Source organism: Gossypium arboreum, chromosome 1 (genome assembly GCF_025698485.1).
Source record: "Gossypium arboreum isolate Shixiya-1 chromosome 1, ASM2569848v2, whole genome shotgun sequence".
Classification (NCBI taxonomy): Eukaryota; Viridiplantae; Streptophyta; class Magnoliopsida; order Malvales; family Malvaceae; genus Gossypium; species Gossypium arboreum.
This window is the reverse complement of record NC_069070.1, coordinates 113,802,025-113,823,534: the sequence shown is the minus strand read 5'-3', so window position 1 is coordinate 113,823,534 and position 21,510 is coordinate 113,802,025. Positions and strand designations below refer to the sequence as shown.

Below are 21,510 nucleotides of genomic sequence, written 5' to 3'. Positions count from 1 at the left end.
AAATTGTTCATCTAGAGCATGTTTATAGAGACGCAAATGACGTAACCGATGGATTGCTTAATAATGCGAAAACAAAGGAGCTTGGATATCATTTTTCAATGAACCTCCAAAAGAAGCTAAGTCAATGTTACATGCTAACAACGTGGGGATCACCTACACAAGGATCAGTAGTAGTCATTGTTCTTTCCCTCTATTATGTATTAAAAAAAATCATACATAAGCTTGACCCGTCTCATGAGCACCTCTACTCTTTACCCTAATAAAAAGAAAGGACAAATTTCAAAATTATATATGAATTTTGATTCAATGTGCAATTTGATACATGAATTTTATTTTAGTGTAATTATACACATGAAAATTTAGTTATTGTCAAATGTGTAAATGAAATATTAATTTTGATTCAATCATATAGGTTTAAAGAAATAAGTATATCAAATTATTGTTATATTGGATAAATATAATTATATGTATATACAATATATACATAACTTATAAGAATTGAATAAAATCAAAATTTATTTATAAAAATACATGTTAAATCAAAATTTATGTATAATTTTAATATTTATCACTAAAAAAACATATATCTCCCCACCTTTAACGTGGTTAAAGAACATCAATTAAGGGCTAGTTTGGCGATGCTTTTGAAAAATACTTTTGAAAAGTGTTGTGGAAAAGTATTTTTGAGAAGTGCTTTTGAAAACTTTGGTTTAAAATTTGAGTGTTTAGCATTGCTGTCAAAAAGTGTTTTTGAGAAATAAAATGTCCATTTTAGACATGTTATTATCAAATAACAAATATATATTTAAATAATATTTAAATTAGTTAATATTATTATATTTTAGTAAGAATATAAAAAATTATTATGACTTCTTGTTAATATTTTAATATATAAAATATAAATTTTAAATATTTTTAAGCAATAAATATTAATTATTTATAAAATTTAATTAGAATATATAAACTATATTTTAAATATTTAAATATAACTATTAAATATTTGTAATTAGTATTTTAAAAATATTTTTTATTTTTAATTAATGATTTTAATACATTTTCAATTGAGTACCAAAAAAAGGAAAAATACTATATTATTGGAGGGTAAAAAATAATTAAGTATTAAAAGTATTTTTAGGAGAGAAAACTAAAATTTTAGCTTTTTAAAATTAAAAATTTTAGCCAAGAATAATTTATTCTGCACAAATTTTTTCTAAAAATACTTTTGAAGTTAGGAGTACTTTTGAAATCCTAAATATAACACGCCAAACGGTCCCTACAATTTCACATTTTCACTTGGACTAAAGACCGTTAAGTTAACTGCCGTTAACTTCTGTCACCTCCAAAACCGCGTTAAAGTGGGGTCCCCTTTGATCGTTTGGTCCCAAGCTAATCAACCATTCCTTTCCCAGTTCCATCTAATTTATTATTTAAATTGTTTTTCTATTTCAGTTCAAAATTTTAATTTCCCATTTTTTTTATAGAAAAATAATTATGTGAAGCATATAACAATACACTGCTGCACTTAGAGGACTTTCACGAAGCTTTCTGATATTAAAATAGCAAAGCTTGCGAAAAGTTACTAAGTACACAAAAATTTCTAACCTTTTCTTTTAAAAAAATATACTGAGAAAAAGAGAGAGATAAACAGCTGGTTTTTCATGGCAAGTGATACATTCCCAGGCTGCTTCAGATACATTGAAAATTTACCATTTCCTTATAAACAAGTGGGGTCCTCTTTAGTTTTCTCTGTAATGACAGCCTAATCAACAGCCTGGAAAAGTTGTGTTATATGCACTGCAGAAGCAGCTTGCACCTTTCTTTCTTTCTTTTTTTTTGTTTTTTGTTTTTAAAGGTTTCTTTTTTTTATTTTTTTCTTGGTGATATTCTTAATAGCTCAACTTGGGAGTTTTTGTCTTTGAGAAAAAAAAAAAACCCATTGTTGTTTCCCATTTTGGCTTCATTTGTGAGGTAAGGGCATTGATAAAGTTTTGATCTTTGTACTAAAGTTTATTTCATTTTTTCTTTATGTTGTAATGTTTATTAGCATTGGGGTTAATTAGATCCCAGGTTTGCAAAAGATATGAACTTTGAGGGGGTTGAATTATTGCGACTCTAAGGAGTTCTTTTTTTGTGGGATTTTTGGGGTTTCTTTAGATCTTAGTTTTACTTGGTTTGTTGATTTAGGCATTTGAATTTATTGAAAAAAAGTTGAAGATGAAAATGGGGAATTTGGTGGCTTTGGTTTTAGCTGTTGTGTTGTTTGAGTATTTGGGGTGTGGAATACAAGCCTCATTCACACCTGTTGATAATTACTTGATTGTTTGTGGTTCTTCAAAAAATGTTACATTCCAAGGTAGAACTTATGTTCCTGATTCAGGCCATTCTTCTCTTACCTTGAAGAGTGCAAGTTCTGTTGTTAGTTCTAATTCTAGTGTTCCATCTTCGATATATCGATCCGCTCGAATCTTCTCCGCCATTGCTTCTTACAAGTTTGATATCAAGCAAGAAGGTCGGCATTGGGTCCGCCTTTACTTTTATCCTCTTCCAAAATCAGGCCAGGACTTGACGTCAGCTCCGATAACGGTTGCCTCAGATGATTTTGTGCTTTTGGACAACTTCACTTTTGAGAAGTATAATGGTTCTTTTTTGTTCAAGGAGTATGCAATCAATGTGACTTCAGATACCCTGACTGTTACCTTTGTTCCTTCGAACAATTCGGTTTCGTTTGTTAATGCCATTGAAGTTGTTTCCATCCCGGATGCAGTCCTGCCTGACCAGGCATTAGCTCTGAACCCGTCTGCTCCTATTAGTGGTCTTTCGGAATTTGCCATGGAAACCGTTTATCGGTTAAACATGGGAGGGCCATTGATCACTGCTGAGAACGATACACTTGGAAGAACATGGGAGAATGATGTTAAATATCTCCATGTAAACAGCTCTGCTCTGAATGTTTCGGTCAATCCAGCTTCTATCAAATATTCAACTTTGGTTACGCCTGAAACAGCGCCAAATTTGGTCTATAGCACTGCTGAAGTCATGGGTGATGCAAATGTTCCTAGCATGGCCTTCAACGTGACTTGGGTCTTCCCTGTTGATCCGAGCTTCAGGTATTTAGTTCGGGCACATTTTTGTGATGTCATGAGTTCATCTCTCAACACTTTGGTTTTCAACGTTTACATAAATGATGATATTGCTGTTTTAAGTCTTGATCTCTCATCATTGACTGGTGACCTGAAGGTGCCTTACTTTAAAGACTTTATCTCCAATTCTTCAGTAGAATCCGATACTTTGACTGTCAGTATCGGTCCAGATTCATTGGCAGACATCACGAATGGAACTATGAATGGCTTGGAGATTATGAAAATCAGCAATGATGCTGGAAGCCTGGGTGGGGTTTCTTCTGTTAAGAATCTCCTTCCGGAATCATCCTCGAAGAAGAACAAGATATGGATAATAATTGGTTGTATTGTTGGAGCTGTAGCTGCAGTGGCATTAATCGGATTCTGTTATTGTTGCCTGGTGGCGCGGAAGTCGAAAGATACTCAACAAGGACATCCATGGTTACCTTTGCCCTTGTATGGAAACTCACTGACCATGACCAAAATGTCCACAACATCGCAGAAGAGCGGAACAGCAAGCTGCATTTCATTGGCTTCCTCCAATCTTGGCCGCTTCTTCTCCTTCCAAGAGATCCTTGATGCGACCAACAAATTTGATGAGAGCCTACTTCTTGGAGTTGGTGGTTTCGGAAGAGTCTACACCGGCACTCTTGAAGATGGGACTAAAGTTGCTGTCAAAAGAGGTAATCCCAGATCCGAACAAGGTCTTGCTGAATTTCGCACCGAAATTGAAATGCTATCTAAACTTCGCCATCGCCACCTTGTCTCTCTTATTGGATATTGTGATGAAAGATCGGAAATGATTCTTGTTTACGAGTATATGGCTAATGGACCCCTTAGAAGTCATCTTTATGGAACAAATCTACCTCCTCTGTCATGGAAGCAACGACTTGAAATATGTATTGGTGCTGCTAGGGGACTTCATTATCTCCACACTGGTGCAGCCCAAAGCATTATTCACCGTGATGTGAAGACAACAAATATTCTCTTGGATGAGAATTTTGTAGCCAAAGTAGCAGATTTTGGTCTTTCAAAAACCGGTCCAGCTTTAGATCAGACACATGTGAGTACTGCTGTTAAGGGTAGCTTCGGTTACCTTGACCCTGAATATTTCCGGAGGCAGCAACTTACGGAGAAGTCTGATGTGTATTCATTTGGGGTCGTTCTGATGGAAGTTCTCTGCACTAGGCCGGCTTTAAATCCTGTTCTCCCGAGAGAACAAGTTAATATCGCTGAATGGGCAATGACTTGGCAGAAGAAAGGTATGTTAGATCAAATCATGGACTCTAATCTGGTGGGGAAAGTGAATCCCGCTTCTCTTAAGAAATACGGAGAGACAGCTGAAAAGTGCCTGGCTGAGCACGGGGTTGACAGGCCATCCATGGGAGATGTATTATGGAACCTTGAATATGCTCTTCAGCTGGAAGAGACTTCATCAGCACTAATGGAACCAGATGATAACAGTACCAACCATATCCCAGCCATTCAGACACCACTTGAGCCATTCGATAACAGTGTGAGCATGATCGACGGTAATTCCGGCACTGATGATGATGCTGAAGATGCTGCTACTAGTGCAGTATTTTCACAACTCGTAAATCCTCGTGGAAGATAGACGGTAATTCCGGCAATGGACATCCTGCTGAAAAATCCGGTTCTCCTTGCTGGCTTTGCTTGAGAGAATACTTGGAAAATTCCCAAGAGGTTTAATGAAGGTTTCTTTTTTTTTTTTTCTTACATTTATTCTGTTATTTTTCATCAAATTTTCATCCATAATATATTTAGTTTGTAATATAGTTGAGTGATGGTTACCAATTAAATCCATCCGAAATTTGCATGTACTGTACCATAAATATCCATTATTGTTGATTTAATTCATGTTACTATTACACAGTTACCAGATAAGGAATATATCTCATTTGTTCTCTGCTCACTGCATCAGTTTACAATTTATGTCTATTTTAGGTTTTTTTTCTTGTGAGATAAAAGAGGAATTTTATTGCATATTTATTTTATTTGATGAACTGCCAAATTAGATTTACTACAGAACATTCGACACTGGATTTTTATCATATTCAGACAAACACAAAATCAACATATCCTTAAACTGCAATCCAACCTGTCATTCTAAAAAATCCATGATTTATCTCCTACAAACTATTCCGCTCCCACTAGAGGCACCGCTCGTGCAGTCTAGAGGGCTGTAGTCCATCAGCGATGAATCTCTTTGGTCCGATGCTCTGGCTGGAGAAAATTTACAGGTATAACAATCGGCAGCGAGAAGTGATGAGGTTCGATATTTGTCTTCTCCTCCAACTATTGGCATTGCCGTGCCTGGTTTTGCAGGGTTCATGAAATCTGGCTGATAAGTCCTACCAAGTACTCCTTCTACTTTCGAAGATAAACCGTAGAACTTGAATTGCAGCTCTAAGTGTGCAAAACAGTCGCCAGAGGGTATTTGGTAGTTATGAATACGATCATCTTCCCTGGTCACCGGCACCACATTGACTGAAATCTCAGCAATATCAGGTAAAGTCACTAAGACACTATTCTTGTCAGATGTTCTCTCCACTGTAAGGTCACTTTCCGGGGATTTCCATGATGATAAATGGCCTTCCGGTACGACAATTACGTTCCCATTGTAAGAGAACCTCAGATGGTCAAATTCCTCATCCCAAGTTGCTGCACGTTTGGCCTCAAGAGAAAAGGTTTCGGATCCAAAGAGGACACCAATTGCTTGAATCCAAGTATAATCCCGGGTTCGGCCTGCTGGCCTTAGGCCAATGAACCTGCCATTAATTTGGAGGTTAGGATCCGATACCAAACTGAAATGCTCATTGCTCTTCCCGTGGAAATAAAACACGATGCCATCACCGCCGATGAATCTAGGATCCAAGCATGCTGCTCCAGGGGCATTGCAGTTCGGCTTCCTATCTACAATCACAAAAAAAAAAAAAAAAAAACAGACATTGTAACAACACTTAAAATAAGTTCAACATGAAATGATTAATATGTTTTTTTTTTCCTGTTCCTTACTTTTGCATTCAGCTTTGCATATAGGGGAATCGCAATTAACATAGCAAACTTTTGCCTTCGGATCCGACGGCTTCATCGATGGGCATTGAGACGGGCATCTCATCGTCTTGAGAAAGCAAGGACTCCTACGTGAAAAGCAAGTCCTACGTTCTGGAACACCCTGCCCATGAATCTGCATCGATGCTGCTGATATGAAGAGAAGCAAAATAATCAATGAGGAAGCATTGCGAATGATCTTCATTTTTTTTTTTTTTGATAAAAGAAGCCTAAGCTCCACAAGGTAACCTTAGAAGTAAAAACCCAACTTTCAGAGATTTATAATCTCTTCTGAGAATCTTTACTTATCCTATAATTTAGCAGCTTTTGAAGCAAGAACATGGTCTCATTGTAGCATTCACAAGATTGTATAGTTTTGGTCAATGCTTTGGGATTCGTATTTGTGATTTAAAAATTGGCTGTTGACAATCTGTTAGGTTGGTCTAGGATGGATTCATTGTTAAGTGACTTGTTTTTGGTCAACCCCGGGATGTCTTGAATACTTTTCTAAGGATTAGTTTAGCAAAATTTCTCAAAAATACTTTTAGGTTAATTTTTAAGTTTGAAAATCACTTTTTCTCTCAAAAAAAAAGTAGTCTATTATAAAGAGGAACAGAAAATCAGAAAGAAAACCATTTGTTTGACTATATAGAGCTAATAACTTATGCATGAACTCGAATGTTGGATTACATAAACAACATTTTGCAAGAGAACAGAAAAGATACATGACAAATGCACTTAAATGGGGGCATGCATACCCATGTTACGCCAGTGCATGAAAACTTACCTAAACAATGCCCGGAACATCAATAAGCCTACACTTTGCAGAGGAAACAACAAATGCAAAGAAATATTATAGCACTACAATGGAATTTTCTCCACCAATGAAGATGGCTATTTCAAGCAAACAAATGGCTCTGAGTTTTTAATTGATTTGTGCATTCATGAAGCTAAGAAGAAGAGCACAAATGATGTTTTACAATCAAAACACGTTTGCACACATATATATGAAACACCATTTGTTCATATAAAAAGTAAAACCTGCAACTACAGATCAATTACAATGTTCTTCTCTTTGACTTTCTATCCATCGTCGACAAACTCAAAGCTATGCTAATGATGGCGATGCAACAGCAAATGTTATATGCAAAACCAGGACATTATCCTTAAAACAACATGCTCACAACATATTAGGCATTGAATTCAGCGTCATCTTCCATTTCTCGAACAGCTTGAAGAGGACCACTACCAAACATGAAGCCTCGATCGGAGAGATTGTTCAAAGGACCATCTCCATACCTGTGGGTTCAATCCGATTCAAGCGGTTCCACTCATCATCTGACAGAGACCAGTTAAATATGTCAATGTTTTGCTTTACCCTGTCAGGTTTTAGGCTACATGGTAGAACACTGGTTCCTCTTTGAAACCGCCACCATAGAATTACCTGCAAACAAGCAAAGCGGACGGACATGTCCAGAACATATTCAGACATGGATACGGAGATACAACCCTCCAAAAATCTTTCAAATATGGAAAAACTGAGAAAAATTAACATACCCACATTGGACTTGAGTCCAAGTAACATAGCTCTAATAAAAATGATTGTTATGATCAACATTTGCTCTACCATAAATGATCGTGATCCTAAATGCTCCGAAAATGACAGACATGCTAAATAACCCACAAATTTTGATTCTTGTAGTTGCAAGTTATTAGATAAGAAAACCATGCACTATACATATGAAGGTTTAAATACATAAGATATCCCATGCCAACCATCATGCTGATGTTAAAAGAAAAAATCCTTGGGCCAATCCTGCTGCACATCTCATTGCATTTCCAAACACATCTATTACAGCCCAATCATGATAATACAAACATATATACTCATAAAAGCATAAGACCGTTTCCTTGCACAAATAACTTTAATCAGTTGTAGGCTTCCCTTATTATATGGTGTTATTTTGTTGGGACGGAGTTGAATGCAACTCTTTTTCTCCAATGTTCAAGCTTTGTGTTGGTTCTGAGAGTCTTTTGTCCACTTTGCTCAATGCAAGGTTATAGATCTAAATTCGGCTACTAGAAAGCAGTTGGGCATACAAGACTGACCTAGAGATTCAACAAATTTAACCATAAGCATACGGGGAAGAGTTGGGTAAGGAAGCCCCTCCTTCTTTACTTTTGTTGTGAAATGGCAACTAGTCTTAAATTGTTTCATAAAGTCTGACACATTGATGCATATAAGTGAATCCTACAATATGGATTTTAGTTTTCTTCCACAAAAGATACTGATATTCCCAACTCTTCTCAGTTTTGTTTCTGCTAAAAGTATAGACTTAGTTTTGACAGATGATAAACATAAGCTCTAACCGAGCTCTTGTGTCAGGTCAGCGAATAGCTCTATGTTCAAGTAGACCCTAAGCCGGATGCATCTAAATTTTGTATCCGTAAGCATTCATTATATACTCATGCACTTCAGACACCGGTAATAATCTAAAATAGTTAACTTGTGTTTATTATTGTACCTTCCACCTTATATCATTTTGACATTCAGAAATGATCCCATAAATCCGACAACAAAGTAAGGGATAAAATAATTTGTCAGTTACCAGGATCAATAGGTTGATATTTTACATCAATGAATGAGGTCAACATACTGTCAACAAATTTGAAGTCGTTCATTAGCCTACTTTAGGTCTGAAGAAACACAGAAAACGGAAGGTAGAATGATAAATAAAGTAAAACTAGAGATGATATTGTTAATAAAAGGTATACCTGCTCAGGTGTCTTTTTGTGCCTATCTGCTATCTCTCCAACAAATGATAATTTCAGTATCGGTCCATGTACTGATCTAGACCTCCGAAATGAAATCCGAGGAGTTCTGGGTTCATCTTCCCCACCCGATCCACTATTGGACACTCCAGGACTTGAAGTAGGTACTCCCAAAGGTGTATGAGCCGATCCATGGATACACTTCATTTGGCAGAACTTCACCAGCTCATCTTGCCTCCAAAAAGGATGCAACTCCACCTATAAAAAAAAAAATGAATTAGTTGTATAACTCAATGAATTTCGCCAGATATGGGATTGAGAAAACAAAAAGCAATCAACGAGAACAATAAAGGTCAATATCTGGAAAAGTATTACGAAATCGAAGTGACAAACAAAACGATGTGCATCAACTACAACATAAACAAATATTCTAAGTCCATCAACTAGTAAAGTTTGCCTCAAATGTTGCGGACTCGCATTCGAACATTGTAGAAAGGACTGGAGCTCACCAACTCCGTGTTCTTAGCCAGGCAAATAGATTTGGATCAAAAAGAGAACTTAGAAATCATCTCAAATTAAATGAATGCAAGCAAAAGTTCATAGATTCATGCTAGCAAATTCCACATTTGAGTCACCAACAATTATTCCAATGACTACACATCAATCAACATATGGACAAATATGTAAGCATTCCTTTAATTTCACGGTAAAGTTCTCAACAAATCTACTAAAAGATCGAAGACTGTAAAAAATGTAAAGTTAAAAAATGCGTGAAAATCTATCATACCTGATTAACAGCAGGTACGATTTTTGCGAATTTAAGCAATTCTTTGATCTGATGAACACCGAAATTGCTAACACCGATAGCTCGAACTAAACCAGAATCGACTAGGCCTTCCATGGCCTTCCATACCTTCTTGAGGCGATTCAGAAACTGCCAATGCTCACTCCCAGACTTCAAAGGCGGATCAGTTGCATCACCAAAACCAGAGCTCTCAGGCAAATGCATCAAATGAAATTGATGCCCACATTGAAGCTTAGCCCACGACCGATCCCCATTATCAGTAACCGTTTCAAGGCAAATCGAGCATGAAACAGAGCCGTATAAGACATTTTCCCTAAAATACTCATCTCATTTACCGTGTTTTGTAAAAGATTTTATATTAGTAAAATATTTTCAGCCAAACAAACACCGGAAAAAGTTGAAAAGTTTTTCCAGAAAATGTTTTAGTTCCAAACAAAAGCTGCTACCACTAAAATATTTTTCAAAAATAATTTTTGAAAAATAATTTATTTTTTAGAAATAATTTACTTTTCTAGTATTTAGATAAAAATCTATATAAAATATTTTCTGTTATTTAATAAATTTTCTGAAAATATTTTTGAAAAATTATTTTAAATATATTAATAAATTTATATATATTAATAAATTTATATTTTAAATTGTTTTTCATATATTGTAATAATTTATTTATAAATAAATAAATTAAATTAAATATATAAAATACTCAATTATTATATTGTTCATTCTTCATCCGAATTTATTGTATTGTTGCTCTAAGTTTAGATAGAACTTCATACTTTATCCGGATAAAGTGCTTAAAAACTCTAACAAATAGAATATTTTTGTCTAAAAAATAGCTCATTTCCGGACAAATTTAAATCGAATTTTCAGCAAGGAACATTATTTGATTGCAGTCATTTCATTGGGCTATTTTTCATATGAATTATATAAATATCAACTATTACATGCATTGATAAATTTGATTTTGAATTGTGGTTTCACTTAAACTGGTTTGTTTATTTCACGAAAATAGTTTTCAGAAAATGATTTATTTTTATGAAAAAGTTAATATTTTATGGTATTTGAATTAATATATGTAAAATATTTTCTATTTTTGACAAATTTCTTAAAATATTTCATAAAAATTATTTTAAACGAAACAAACATATATTTGAGATTTTATTATATTTTCATTGTTTAATTGAGTTTATTTTAAAATTTATATTGTTTTTGCATATATTAAAAATATTTTGTTAAATTTAGGTTCATTACAATGTCGGTTTTAATTACATGAATGTCGAGTGAGTATTTTTATTTAAAAAGTGACACCAACAAAATTAACAAAAAATTTAACAATGTCAACAATTGGACTTGATATTCAAATATGAAAAGAAGAAGGATTAAATTCTTAAAAACAAAAGTATAAAGATTAAATTGTAAATTTGTGAAGAGTACATAGACTTATAACATATTTTAACCTTTATACCGAGAAAACATTTATTATTAATATATTTATAATTGTAATAAATATTTATTATTAAAATATTTATAGTGAATATTTTAATAATAGATCAAAAATATTATTTAAAAATATTATTTCTAAAATTTATTATTAAAATAAAATTAAAATATTAAATAATTTATTAAAATAATAAATTATTTTAATAATTTATATAATTAAATATATATTTTAATAATATTTTAAATTAAAATTTTAAATATTTTTAAAAATAAAAGTAAAATTTATTAAATTTGATTTCAATTAATTTTATATAAAAATAAAATAACCTATACACAATCTAAATGGGACAGCTAAATAAAGGTAAAATATTATTAACTTATTTATGGTATAAAGGATGATTTCAATCTTCCATACAAACTGAACTTCTTAAAGGAAATTCATTGGCCAACATCTTTCACTGCAGACACATGAAATAGATTAGATATATAAGTGTTACATAAAAGACAGTATCTTGAAAAAAAAAAAGGTTACATAAAAGACAATATATATGAATGAAGAACCATTTAGAAATGAAAATATTGAATTAGCTTTCATTATTTTAACTGATAAAAGCTACCGTTCCATGACTTTATTTCTTGCAAACAATGCCATATCCAGCTGAAGCCCCACGGATGCAGTCGAGGGTGAGAATTTCAGTCTGAGATGTGGTCTCTTGATTTGAACCGGTTTCTGGTGAGAACAAGCATGTTGAACATTCTGGAGAAAGAAGTGAAGTTGTCCTATATTTATCTTCACTACCCACAACAGGCATTGCCACACCAGGCTTGGCCGGGTTCTCGAAATCGGGCCTGTAAGTCCTTCCAAGGACTCCATCAACATCAGGGGAAAGGCTAAAGAACCTAAACTGCACTTCCAAGTGAGCAAAGCAGTCATCAGAAGGTACTTTGTAGTGGTGAATCCTGTCATCTTCTTTGGTCACTGGAACTACATTCACCATAATCTCTGCTGTGTCCTTCAGTGTTACAATCACACTGTTCTTGTTTGCTACTCTCTCAACTTTCACTTCTTTTTCAGGGGAGTACCAACTTGAGAGTGCACCTTCTGGGACAACTAGTTCCTCCCCGTTGTAACTGAACTTTAGATGGTCCACTTCACTGTTCCATGTTGCAGCCTTAGTAGCCTCAAGTGAAATGGAGTGAGAGTTGAACAGGATTCCAAGTGCTTGAATCCAAGTAAAGTCCGAGTTCGGCCTGCGGGGCGGTGGCCGATAAAGCGGCCATTGATTTGTAGACTGGTATCAGAGACCAAGTTGAAGTGCTCATTGCTTTTTCCATGGAAGTAGAAGACAATGCCATCACCACCGATGAATCGGGGATCGTAGCATGCTGATCCAGGACTATTGCAGTTTGGTTTTCGATCTAAAATCACAAAAGAAAACATAAATTAAACTTTGACATATATATGAGACACTTCAAAATGAAACAGAAGAAGGTGATCTTACGTTTGCAATGTGATTTGCAGACAGGTGAATCACAGTTAACGTGGCAAACTTTAGCCTTTCGGTTTTCATAGCTAGTGCTTGGACATTCATAGGGGCATTGTATATACTTTCCATAGCATCGGCTCGCCGGATTGCTGCAATAAACAGAATCTGCTTTTGCTTGAATCACAGTTGAAACAAAGATGATGAGAATGATAAAGAGAGAGCTGCTTCTTATCTCCATGCTTCAGTTAGTAGAAAGAAACAAGAATTATGATTCAAATGATGTGACGAACTCCTGGATTTATTGTCCCTATATATAGTGTTGGAACTGCTGTGTTTCGTAGTATTATCTGTTTTTATTTTTTACTTGCAATGTTGTATAATGTTTGAACTAAAATTGAAGCATGAACATGGGATATAAAGGAATCTTTTGGATGCTTTGATCTTAAGGATTGAACTCAGGGCTCACAAATGTAATCGATTATCAATAATGAAAGGATAAAAACTGTTGCTTTGAGGATAAAACATTAATTTGCCCCTTTACTTTGTTCTGAAATAGTTGAACATTTCTTTAATTTATTCAGGTTCAGGATTTCAAGACCAAAATATGTATTCTGCAAGTACACTGAATCTTCTTCAATGTTCAAATTAATTTTATAACGCCAGAAAGAGGGGTATATTTTCTCAAATTGAAAGTCATGGAACTGCAATATCATGTATGTATGTGTATGTATGTATTGTATGCCAACTATTCAATTAGAATTCCCCTTGTAATTTCGCCAACCTTTTGTAAACACCATATCTTACACATGGTGGTGCTCGTCGATGCAAGCAACCTCTGCTGTAAGACTCAGTACACTCACTTAGTCCTAGTGGTGGCACAAATGTAATGGGTTATACTAATGTCTCATTCATTTACTATTTTTAGTAACTCATATTTCCACGCACACGTACATAAATTATATTGCCCTTTCATTTCCATTTCATTATCTGTTGACTTAATGGTAATGAGAGATCTTCTAAAATTTTAAGTCTCATAATTAAATACTTAATGAGTTAGTTTAATCCAAATTTATTATTATAAGTTAATTTAGGTTAAATTTATTATTAATTTAGTATTTATAATTATTATAACTATCCATTATTCAAATACATCTATAATATAATATAGAGAATATTAATAAATATTAATATAGACAATATTTTAGATGAATATGATAAAATATCAAATCAATTTAAAATTTTACATGCTTGACGACATATACAAATATCTTGGCAAATTCAATAATTAAATTGTTAAAATATTAATTATATAATTTTTTTGAAATAATATAAAATCACCTTAATTTTACATGGACCGGAGTGGATCCCTCCCTATTGTTGATATAATAATGATTGCAGTGATTTATCCTATCACCCCTAAAATGGTAAAATTTCAATTTAAGCTTTTTATAATTTATAAAATTTTAAATTAGTAATAATAAAATTACACTTTGACTCCTCAAGAATGATAAAATCATAAAGATGTAGGCTACTAAATTGATTAAATTATATTTTTATTATCGTAAAAATATATAATTTAATTTCGGTGCCCTCTCCCTAAAAAAATTTTCTGGCTCTGTCATTGCATATTTCCATTTCCACACATAAAAAACAAGAAGTAGATGTCCTTCACATTGAGATTTAGAAACATTTTTAGAGATAGGCTTGATGAATTGAACAAAATTTAGAACACACAAATTTAGAATCCACAAATATAATAAAACATTCTTTTAATGATTTTATTATGATGGGATTTCATCGGATCATTTTAAATCAATGGTTGAAATAAAAAAAAATATTAATCCAAAAAAGAAAAAAAACATTAATCCATCGATGATCATGCTACGTAGGATTTTCATTGAAAAACATTAGCTTATTTTTTAACTAATTCAACCAGTTTCAACATTAAAAAGAAGAGAAACTAATTTTTAGAGAAAAATAATTTATTTGATAATTGATTTAATAGGGTCCAGATCACTAACGCAATTTTTTATTTTTTAACTTTACTTAATTAAACGACTACAATTTTTTTATTTCTATATTTTAATCATGATAAATATCACGAAATCTCACTATAATAAAATCTCAAATTAAATATTACTTTGGCCACATTTCAACCTGCACATTTTTGTTGACCATGACTAAGATCAACTGTTGAAACAAAAGCGGAAAATTCATATTATTGAGTCACTAACTAGAATATAAGATATCCCCTTAAGAATGTAGGATGCTAAAGGTGTAGTAATTTAAGATTGACTAATTCGTAATTAGTAGTTATGTTATACGTCAATAACCTGATACCTAGATCTTAGAAAAGATCCGAGCCTTCGACCCATGACCCAACCACGAGAGGACAACAAGGTGAACCAAATCGCAAGGCAAGGTTACAGACCCAGCTCGTAGGAACCTTGCGCGAGCTCATAGGGCAGGATTGCAGGTACAACTCACAGAACTGGCTTGCAAGATAAGATTACAAACCTAGCTCACGGGGACCTAGGGAAGGTCGCAGTCTCACTTCGCATGTACCCAAGGAACTCGCAAGAAGTGCCACGTGCTCCATAGGCTACCCAGACACATGTTCAGTAGGTATGAAGTTTGTCCAGAATGCCAGTCCCAGGAGCAGAAAGGACCATGTGCTCCGTAGACACTTGCCCAACAAACTTGAAGTTCGCAAAGAATGTCAGTACTAGGGACAAAGAATGTTAGTACCAGAGATAGCTGAGTCAAGACAAAATAGTAAGGCCTTATCATGAGTTGTAATAATACAATTAATAACATATTTAAATACTAGGACACTCATATCAATAAGACACAAGCTAAATATTTCTCTACAAGTTACATTATTCACTTTACTAGTGGATCATTTCTTTAGATAATAATTTACATATATAAATTTATTTTTCGAAATTGTGTAATCAAGTGTTTATTTACTTTGTGCTTTTACGCATTTGCCATTTGTAATACAACAACACTCCAAACAATAACCAGACCTTTCAATGACGATTACTTATTTTTATTGTCTTCATTTGGATCAATTTAAATTTGAAAAGGGAGTTGGATTTATACTGGTGGGATGATGATGACGTTAAAGAACCCTCATATGACACGTTGAACCCGACCAATTTCTTGAATTTCTTATATAATACTTTGAATTTGATCATCCACCCAATGCATATACGTGTAAATATAGGTTACATAATAGACAATATATATGAATGAAGCACCATTTAGAGAAGAAAATGATGTTCTCAGAGTCTATATAGCTTAAGCTTTCATTATTTTAACTGTTAAAAGTTACCATTCCAGGACTTTATTTCTTGCAAACAATGCCATATCCAGCTGAAGCCCCACGGGTGCAGTCAAGGGTGAGAATTTGAGTTTGAGATGTGGTCTCTTGGTTTGAATGGGTTTCTGGTGAGAACAAGCATGTTGAACAGTCTGAAGAAAGAAGTGAAGTTGTCCTATATTTATCTTCACCACCCACAACAGGCATTGCCACACCAGGCTTGGCCGGGTTCTTGAAATCGGGCCTGTAAGTCCTTCCAAGGACTCCATCAACATTAGGGGAAAGGCTAAAGAACGTAAACTGCACTTCCAAGTGAGCAAAGCAGTCATCAGAAGGTACTTTGTAGTGGTGAACCCTGTCATCTTCTTTGGTCACTGGAACTACATTCACCATAATCTCTGCTGTGTCCTTCAATGTTACAATCACACTGTTCTTGTTTGCTACTCTCTCTACTTTCACTTCTTTTTCAGGGGAGTACCAACTTGAGAGTGCACCTTCTGGGACAACTAGTTCCTCCCCGTTGTAACTGAACTTTAGATGGTCCACTTCACTGTTCCATGTTGCAGCCTTAGTAGCCTCAAGTGAAATAGAGTGAGAGTTGAACAGGATTCCAAGTGCTTGAATCCAAGTAAAGTCCGAGTTCGGCCTGCGGGGCGGTGGCCGATAAAGCGGCCATTGATTTGTAGACTGGTATCAGAGACCAAGTTGAAGTGCTCATTGCTTTTTCCATGGAAGTAGAAGACAATGCCATCACCACCGATGAATCGGGGATCGTAGCATGCTGATCCAGGACTATTGCAGTTTGGTTTTCGATCTAAAATCACAAAAGAAAACATAAATTAAACTTTGACATATATATGAGACACTTCAAAATGAAACAGAAGAAGGTGATCTTACGTTTGCAATGTGATTTGCAGACAGGTGAATCACAGTTAACGTGGCAAACTTTAGCCTTTCGGTTTTCATAGCTAGTGCTTGGACATTCATAGGGGCATTGTATATACTTTCCATAGCATCGGCTCGCCGGATTGCTGCAATAAACAGAATCTGCTTTTGCTTGAATCACAGTTGAAACAAAGATGATGAGAATGATAAAGAGAGAGCTGCTCCTTATCTCCATGCTTCAGTTAGTAGAAAGAAACAAGGATTATGATTCAAATGGTGTGATAAACTCCTGCATTTGTAGTCCCTATATATAGTGTTGGAACTGCTGTGTTTCGTCCTATTATTTGTCTTTGTTTTTTACTTGCAATGTTGTATAACGTTTGAACTAAAATTGAAGCATGAACATGGGATATATGGGAACCTTTTGAATGCTTTGATCTTAAGGATTGAACTCAGGGCTTACAAATGTAATCGATTATCAATAATGAAAGGATAAAAAACGGTTGCTTTGAGGATAAACATTGATTTGTCCCTTTACTTTGTTCTGAAAAGAGTAAGATAATGAAAGAGTAAGATAGGCAAAAAGGCATAGAAACTTTTCTTTAATTTATGCTCAAGGGATTCATTCAGATTCAGGTTTTAAAGATAAATATGTATTTTGGAAGTACGTACACTTCATCTTCTTCAATGTTCAAATTAACATATGGCTATCCCTTTGATTAAATTAAAATGATAATAAAATTTTGATAATTGCCTCTGCTGTTCTTGTAAGAGAGAGTCCTATTCATACCTTAGGTATAGCTTCCATGTTCATGGCGTTTTGCTATTGAATCAAGAAATTTCTATAGATCTACGAGAGTAAGTAAAAGTATCATGAAAGCCCCTATATTATGAATCAAATTAGATTTTGTCCTTTTACTTAAAAAAATAGACAAATAAGTCTATATTCATTAGATCAAATAGGAAATTGGTCCTTCTATTAAAAACTTTATTAAGTTTTATTGCTAAAAATTGGTCCATATATGTTAACATGAGATTCACGTGACATGCTATATATCACTTCCTAGTTATTCCACCAACTATGCCAACTTTTAACAATATAAATGGATAAAAAATTTTAACAAAAAGGATAAATTTGTTCTTTAATATAACATACAAAGGCTAATTTATTTATTTTTTTAATAGAGAAGACAAAATACAATCATACTCATTATACAGAGGCTTCTATGGTACTTTAACCGATAAAAATATTATAAGGATATATATATATATATATATATATATATATATATATAGAGAGAGAGAGAGAGAGAGAGAGAGAGAGAGAGAGAGGGAGAGAGAGGAAGGTTGAGATTAATAAAGCAACTCCAAAATCAAACATCACATGAACGTACAAGCAGTCTGGAGCTAAAAGAAACTCTTCCACAACAAGCCTTTCTCTTAGATAAATGGGAAGGTAATCAAAACATATAAGAACTACTTATAGCAGACACACAACACAGTTCTCCAGAAAACACAATCATGGACAACTAATGCAACTTCATGATCTGGTTTGCCAACTTATTATATTCCATTACAATTTGGCCAGCGGATCCTATAGCTTTTCCACCACAGTTAAGGTTGAGGTGAAAATTAATGGCAGTTTCGGTTATACTTGGGTAGACGGGGGCTTCTTCTTAGCAGGAGATGGTGTAGGCAAGCAGGATCTATAAAAAATTATAAAAATTAATTTTTATACTAGAATGAACCTAGACAACCAATTGCCCAGGTTCGTTTTAGACTTAATTTTTTCTAAATTATATAAATTTAATTTTATTTAAAATTTATCAATTTGTAAAACATTATTAAAATTTATAAAAATATTAAATAAAATTAAAAATAATAAATAATAAAAATCATTTAAAAGTTAACTCCAAAATTTATTTATTTATATATTTATTTTCTAAAATATTATTTATTTTTATTTTTATTTTGATAAGTTTTAATAAAATTTTAAAAATATATAAAAATTAAAATGATTTTTATAAGTTTTAAAAATAAATTTCTTAAAATTTAAGTCTAAAAGAAATTGGAGAATCATTTGTCCGATTCATTCTAGTAAAAATTTAATTGTTTATTTTTTTAAAATTTGATTTTTATTTTGTTGATTTTACAACTGCCACTTATTGGAGTTGTATGTCAACATCGTTAACGCCTACATCAGCATTGTAATGATTAAAGATGATCAAAAAAATTTAATTGATGCAACTTGAGAGTTTGCAAACTTAATTATGTACATTTTTCACAGAGAAACTTAATTGATTTTTCATCAAAGTTGAGGGGTTCATATACCTTTTTATAGCTTATATAAAATTAAAATCATCCATATATATATATATATATATATATAAAGATGGATAATCCAACATAATACATCAAGTTCTTATCTATATAACGTTAAACGTTATTTGATTGTAATTTTGTAACGCCCCAAAACCCGGCCTAGAAGTTTAGATCGAATCCTAGAGGTTACATTGGCCACCAGAAGTGGCGGAAACAATAACTTTAATTCAAACCAAGAAAACCTTTTTGTTCATTATGTTTCAAACAATATTAAACCGGCGTCAAACATTTAAAAATAAAATCTAGAGTTTCTAAAGTTCAGTCCAAATAACAGCTTATGAAAGTCTCAATCAGTATGTCAAATATAATATCAAACCACAAAGATGACGATCCAATCATACGCAATAATCATAACATTTTACATGACGTTAACTATATTGTTAATAACCAAAAGTTCACACAAATAGGCAAATTGTTCTGACAAACAGACGTATATTCAGATACAAACAGATGCACAAGTCAAGATCCCATCCCGCCAATCAAACACCACTTTGTCCATCCAGCACACCACATAAGGGCTATGGTAGGCTCTTCCACCATGCACACATCATAGAACCATAATAGGTTCATCCACCCTACACACCACAACGTCGAACTCTGCCACTTGAGTAACTGTATACAGCTGAGCTAGTATACGTAGAGGATAGTGCGGTAAACCGTTATACAAAAGTATCGTAGTTAAAATTGCTAATTCTATCTTCCTTCTCTTCATGGTCAGATCCTAAAATTTTCATGCTATACAACAATGCACACATTATGCAGACATCATACAAAAACGGACATTAACATTTCCAGTTGAACAGATTCAGATTTGATTACACTTGTATTCTAATATTCAGTTACATCAACTATAATAAACTCATACTTATTTATTACATAAACAAGCAATAAAATTAAAGCCCATAAACGCATATATATACACGAACCAAACTAAATCGAGTCCCAAACACACTTACCGAGGCTTGACGAGGGTTGGATTGCACAGAAACATAAAACAGACAATTTATGATTCAAAACAAAAATTTTGCAAAATAGGGTCATATGGCCGTGTGGAAGTGCCCAGGCCCTGTGTGGATCTACACGCCCATGTGAAGGCAACACATGCCTGTGTGAAGGCCACACACGCCCGTGTGGAGGGGACACATGCCCGTATTAGCAGCCTGTATAACTCACTATCCAAAGATGCCAAAAATAAATAGTAGAAAAGACACGGTCGTGTGGAGATCTCACACGCTCGTGTGAGTACACATGCCCGTGTGCTCAGGTCGTATGGTACCAAAATTTTCCAAAAATCCCTAATTCCCAATTTTACACGGCCGTGTGAGCCACCCATATGGGGTACATGTCTGTGTGGCCACCCGTGTGGTTACGAAACAACATCGTAACAACCTGAAATTCGTGTTTTTGACACCGAAACGATCCCCATCCTTTGGAAATCCAGAAATGTACTGAAATGTGCAGAATATCATGCAATCTATTAATAAATCAACATTTAAAATCAACATCTTCGGAAACACACCTTAAATCGAAATTGCAAACAACAAGGATTAACCATTTCGCCTCCAGAAAACTATTCTGACTCACATCTGATAACACGAAACACACAAGAGCAATCTCCTTTGACGGAACGATAAATAAATTGCGCAAAACAGAAGAAGCAAAAACAAACACAATTAAAATTGAAAAGAACAGAAAAAAAAGGAACGATGGGGAAGAAAAAGAAAAAGTATAAAACTGAAAAACATAAACTTATTTTCTATTCTAAAATTAACTTCCCCTTTTTGAAAAATAAAATAAAAACAAATAAATATCATAAACACTCACAGGGATTCGAACACGAGACCCAAAGTTATACTAATACATAATTAACCACTAAACCAGCAAGCCCATTTTGATATTAAAACACGAAATTGAACCCAAATGTTCAACCCACTCACTGACCCTAATCACAAACCTCAAAACTTTTAACCCCAGATTTCGGGATGTTACAACTCACCCCTCCTTAAAAAAAATTTCGTCCTTGAAATTTCCTACTAACTGGACAACTGTTTAAACACAAAACTCATCATTACGCTCCCGCTGCACATTCTGACCTCGAAACACTACCATATCATACTAAACCTTAAAATTTCGCATACATACCCAGAACACTTAATCACTGAACCAGATCAATTCACTTCTCTATTACACACACAAACACAATGCCATCTTCAAAAAGACAAA

General features: G+C 33.8%; 2 protein-coding genes and 3 pseudogenes across 2 annotated transcripts; 1 reads left to right on the top strand and 4 right to left on the bottom strand.

Moving 5' to 3' along the window:
* Positions 1–1,422: 1,422 nt before the first annotated feature.
* On the top strand, positions 1,423–5,024 carry LOC108483049 (receptor-like protein kinase THESEUS 1). The gene has a single exon (XM_017786233.2). The coding sequence runs from the start codon at positions 2,215–2,217 to the stop codon at positions 4,732–4,734; it is 2,520 nt and encodes an 839-aa protein (XP_017641722.1). The 5' UTR covers positions 1,423–2,214; the 3' UTR covers positions 4,735–5,024.
* Positions 5,025–5,113: 89 nt separating this feature from the next.
* On the bottom strand, positions 5,114–6,599 carry LOC108483050 (uncharacterized). The gene is made up of 2 exons (XM_017786234.2): positions 6,156–6,599; positions 5,114–6,053 (listed from the first exon to the last, which is right to left on the bottom strand). Exons 1-2 carry the CDS (start codon positions 6,394–6,396, stop codon positions 5,263–5,265), a joined length of 1,032 nt encoding a protein of 343 aa, XP_017641723.1. The 5' UTR covers positions 6,397–6,599; the 3' UTR covers positions 5,114–5,262.
* Positions 6,600–7,088: 489 nt separating this feature from the next.
* LOC108480827 (aldo-keto reductase family 4 member C10-like) lies at positions 7,089–11,660 on the bottom strand (annotated as a pseudogene).
* Positions 11,661–11,837: 177 nt separating this feature from the next.
* On the bottom strand, positions 11,838–12,933 carry LOC108482728 (uncharacterized; annotated as a pseudogene).
* Positions 12,934–16,044: 3,111 nt separating this feature from the next.
* Positions 16,045–17,140, bottom strand: LOC108482551 (uncharacterized; annotated as a pseudogene).
* Between the last annotated feature and the right edge of the window lie 4,370 nt (positions 17,141–21,510).

What these genes read in the sequence shown, in the direction of transcription:
- LOC108483049 (XM_017786233.2), top strand. Translation starts at nt 2,215, where the DNA reads ATGAAAATGGGGAATTTGGTGGCTTTGGTTTTAGCTGTTGTGTTGTTT.
- LOC108483050 (XM_017786234.2), bottom strand. Translation starts at nt 6,396, where the DNA reads ATGAAGATCATTCGCAATGCTTCCTCATTGATTATTTTGCTTCTCTTC. An exon ending in ATGCAAAGCTGAATGCAAAA is followed by an intron (nt 6,054 to 6,155) that starts GTAAGGAACAGG and finishes TTGTGATTGTAG; the next exon opens with ATAGGAAGCCGAACTGCAAT.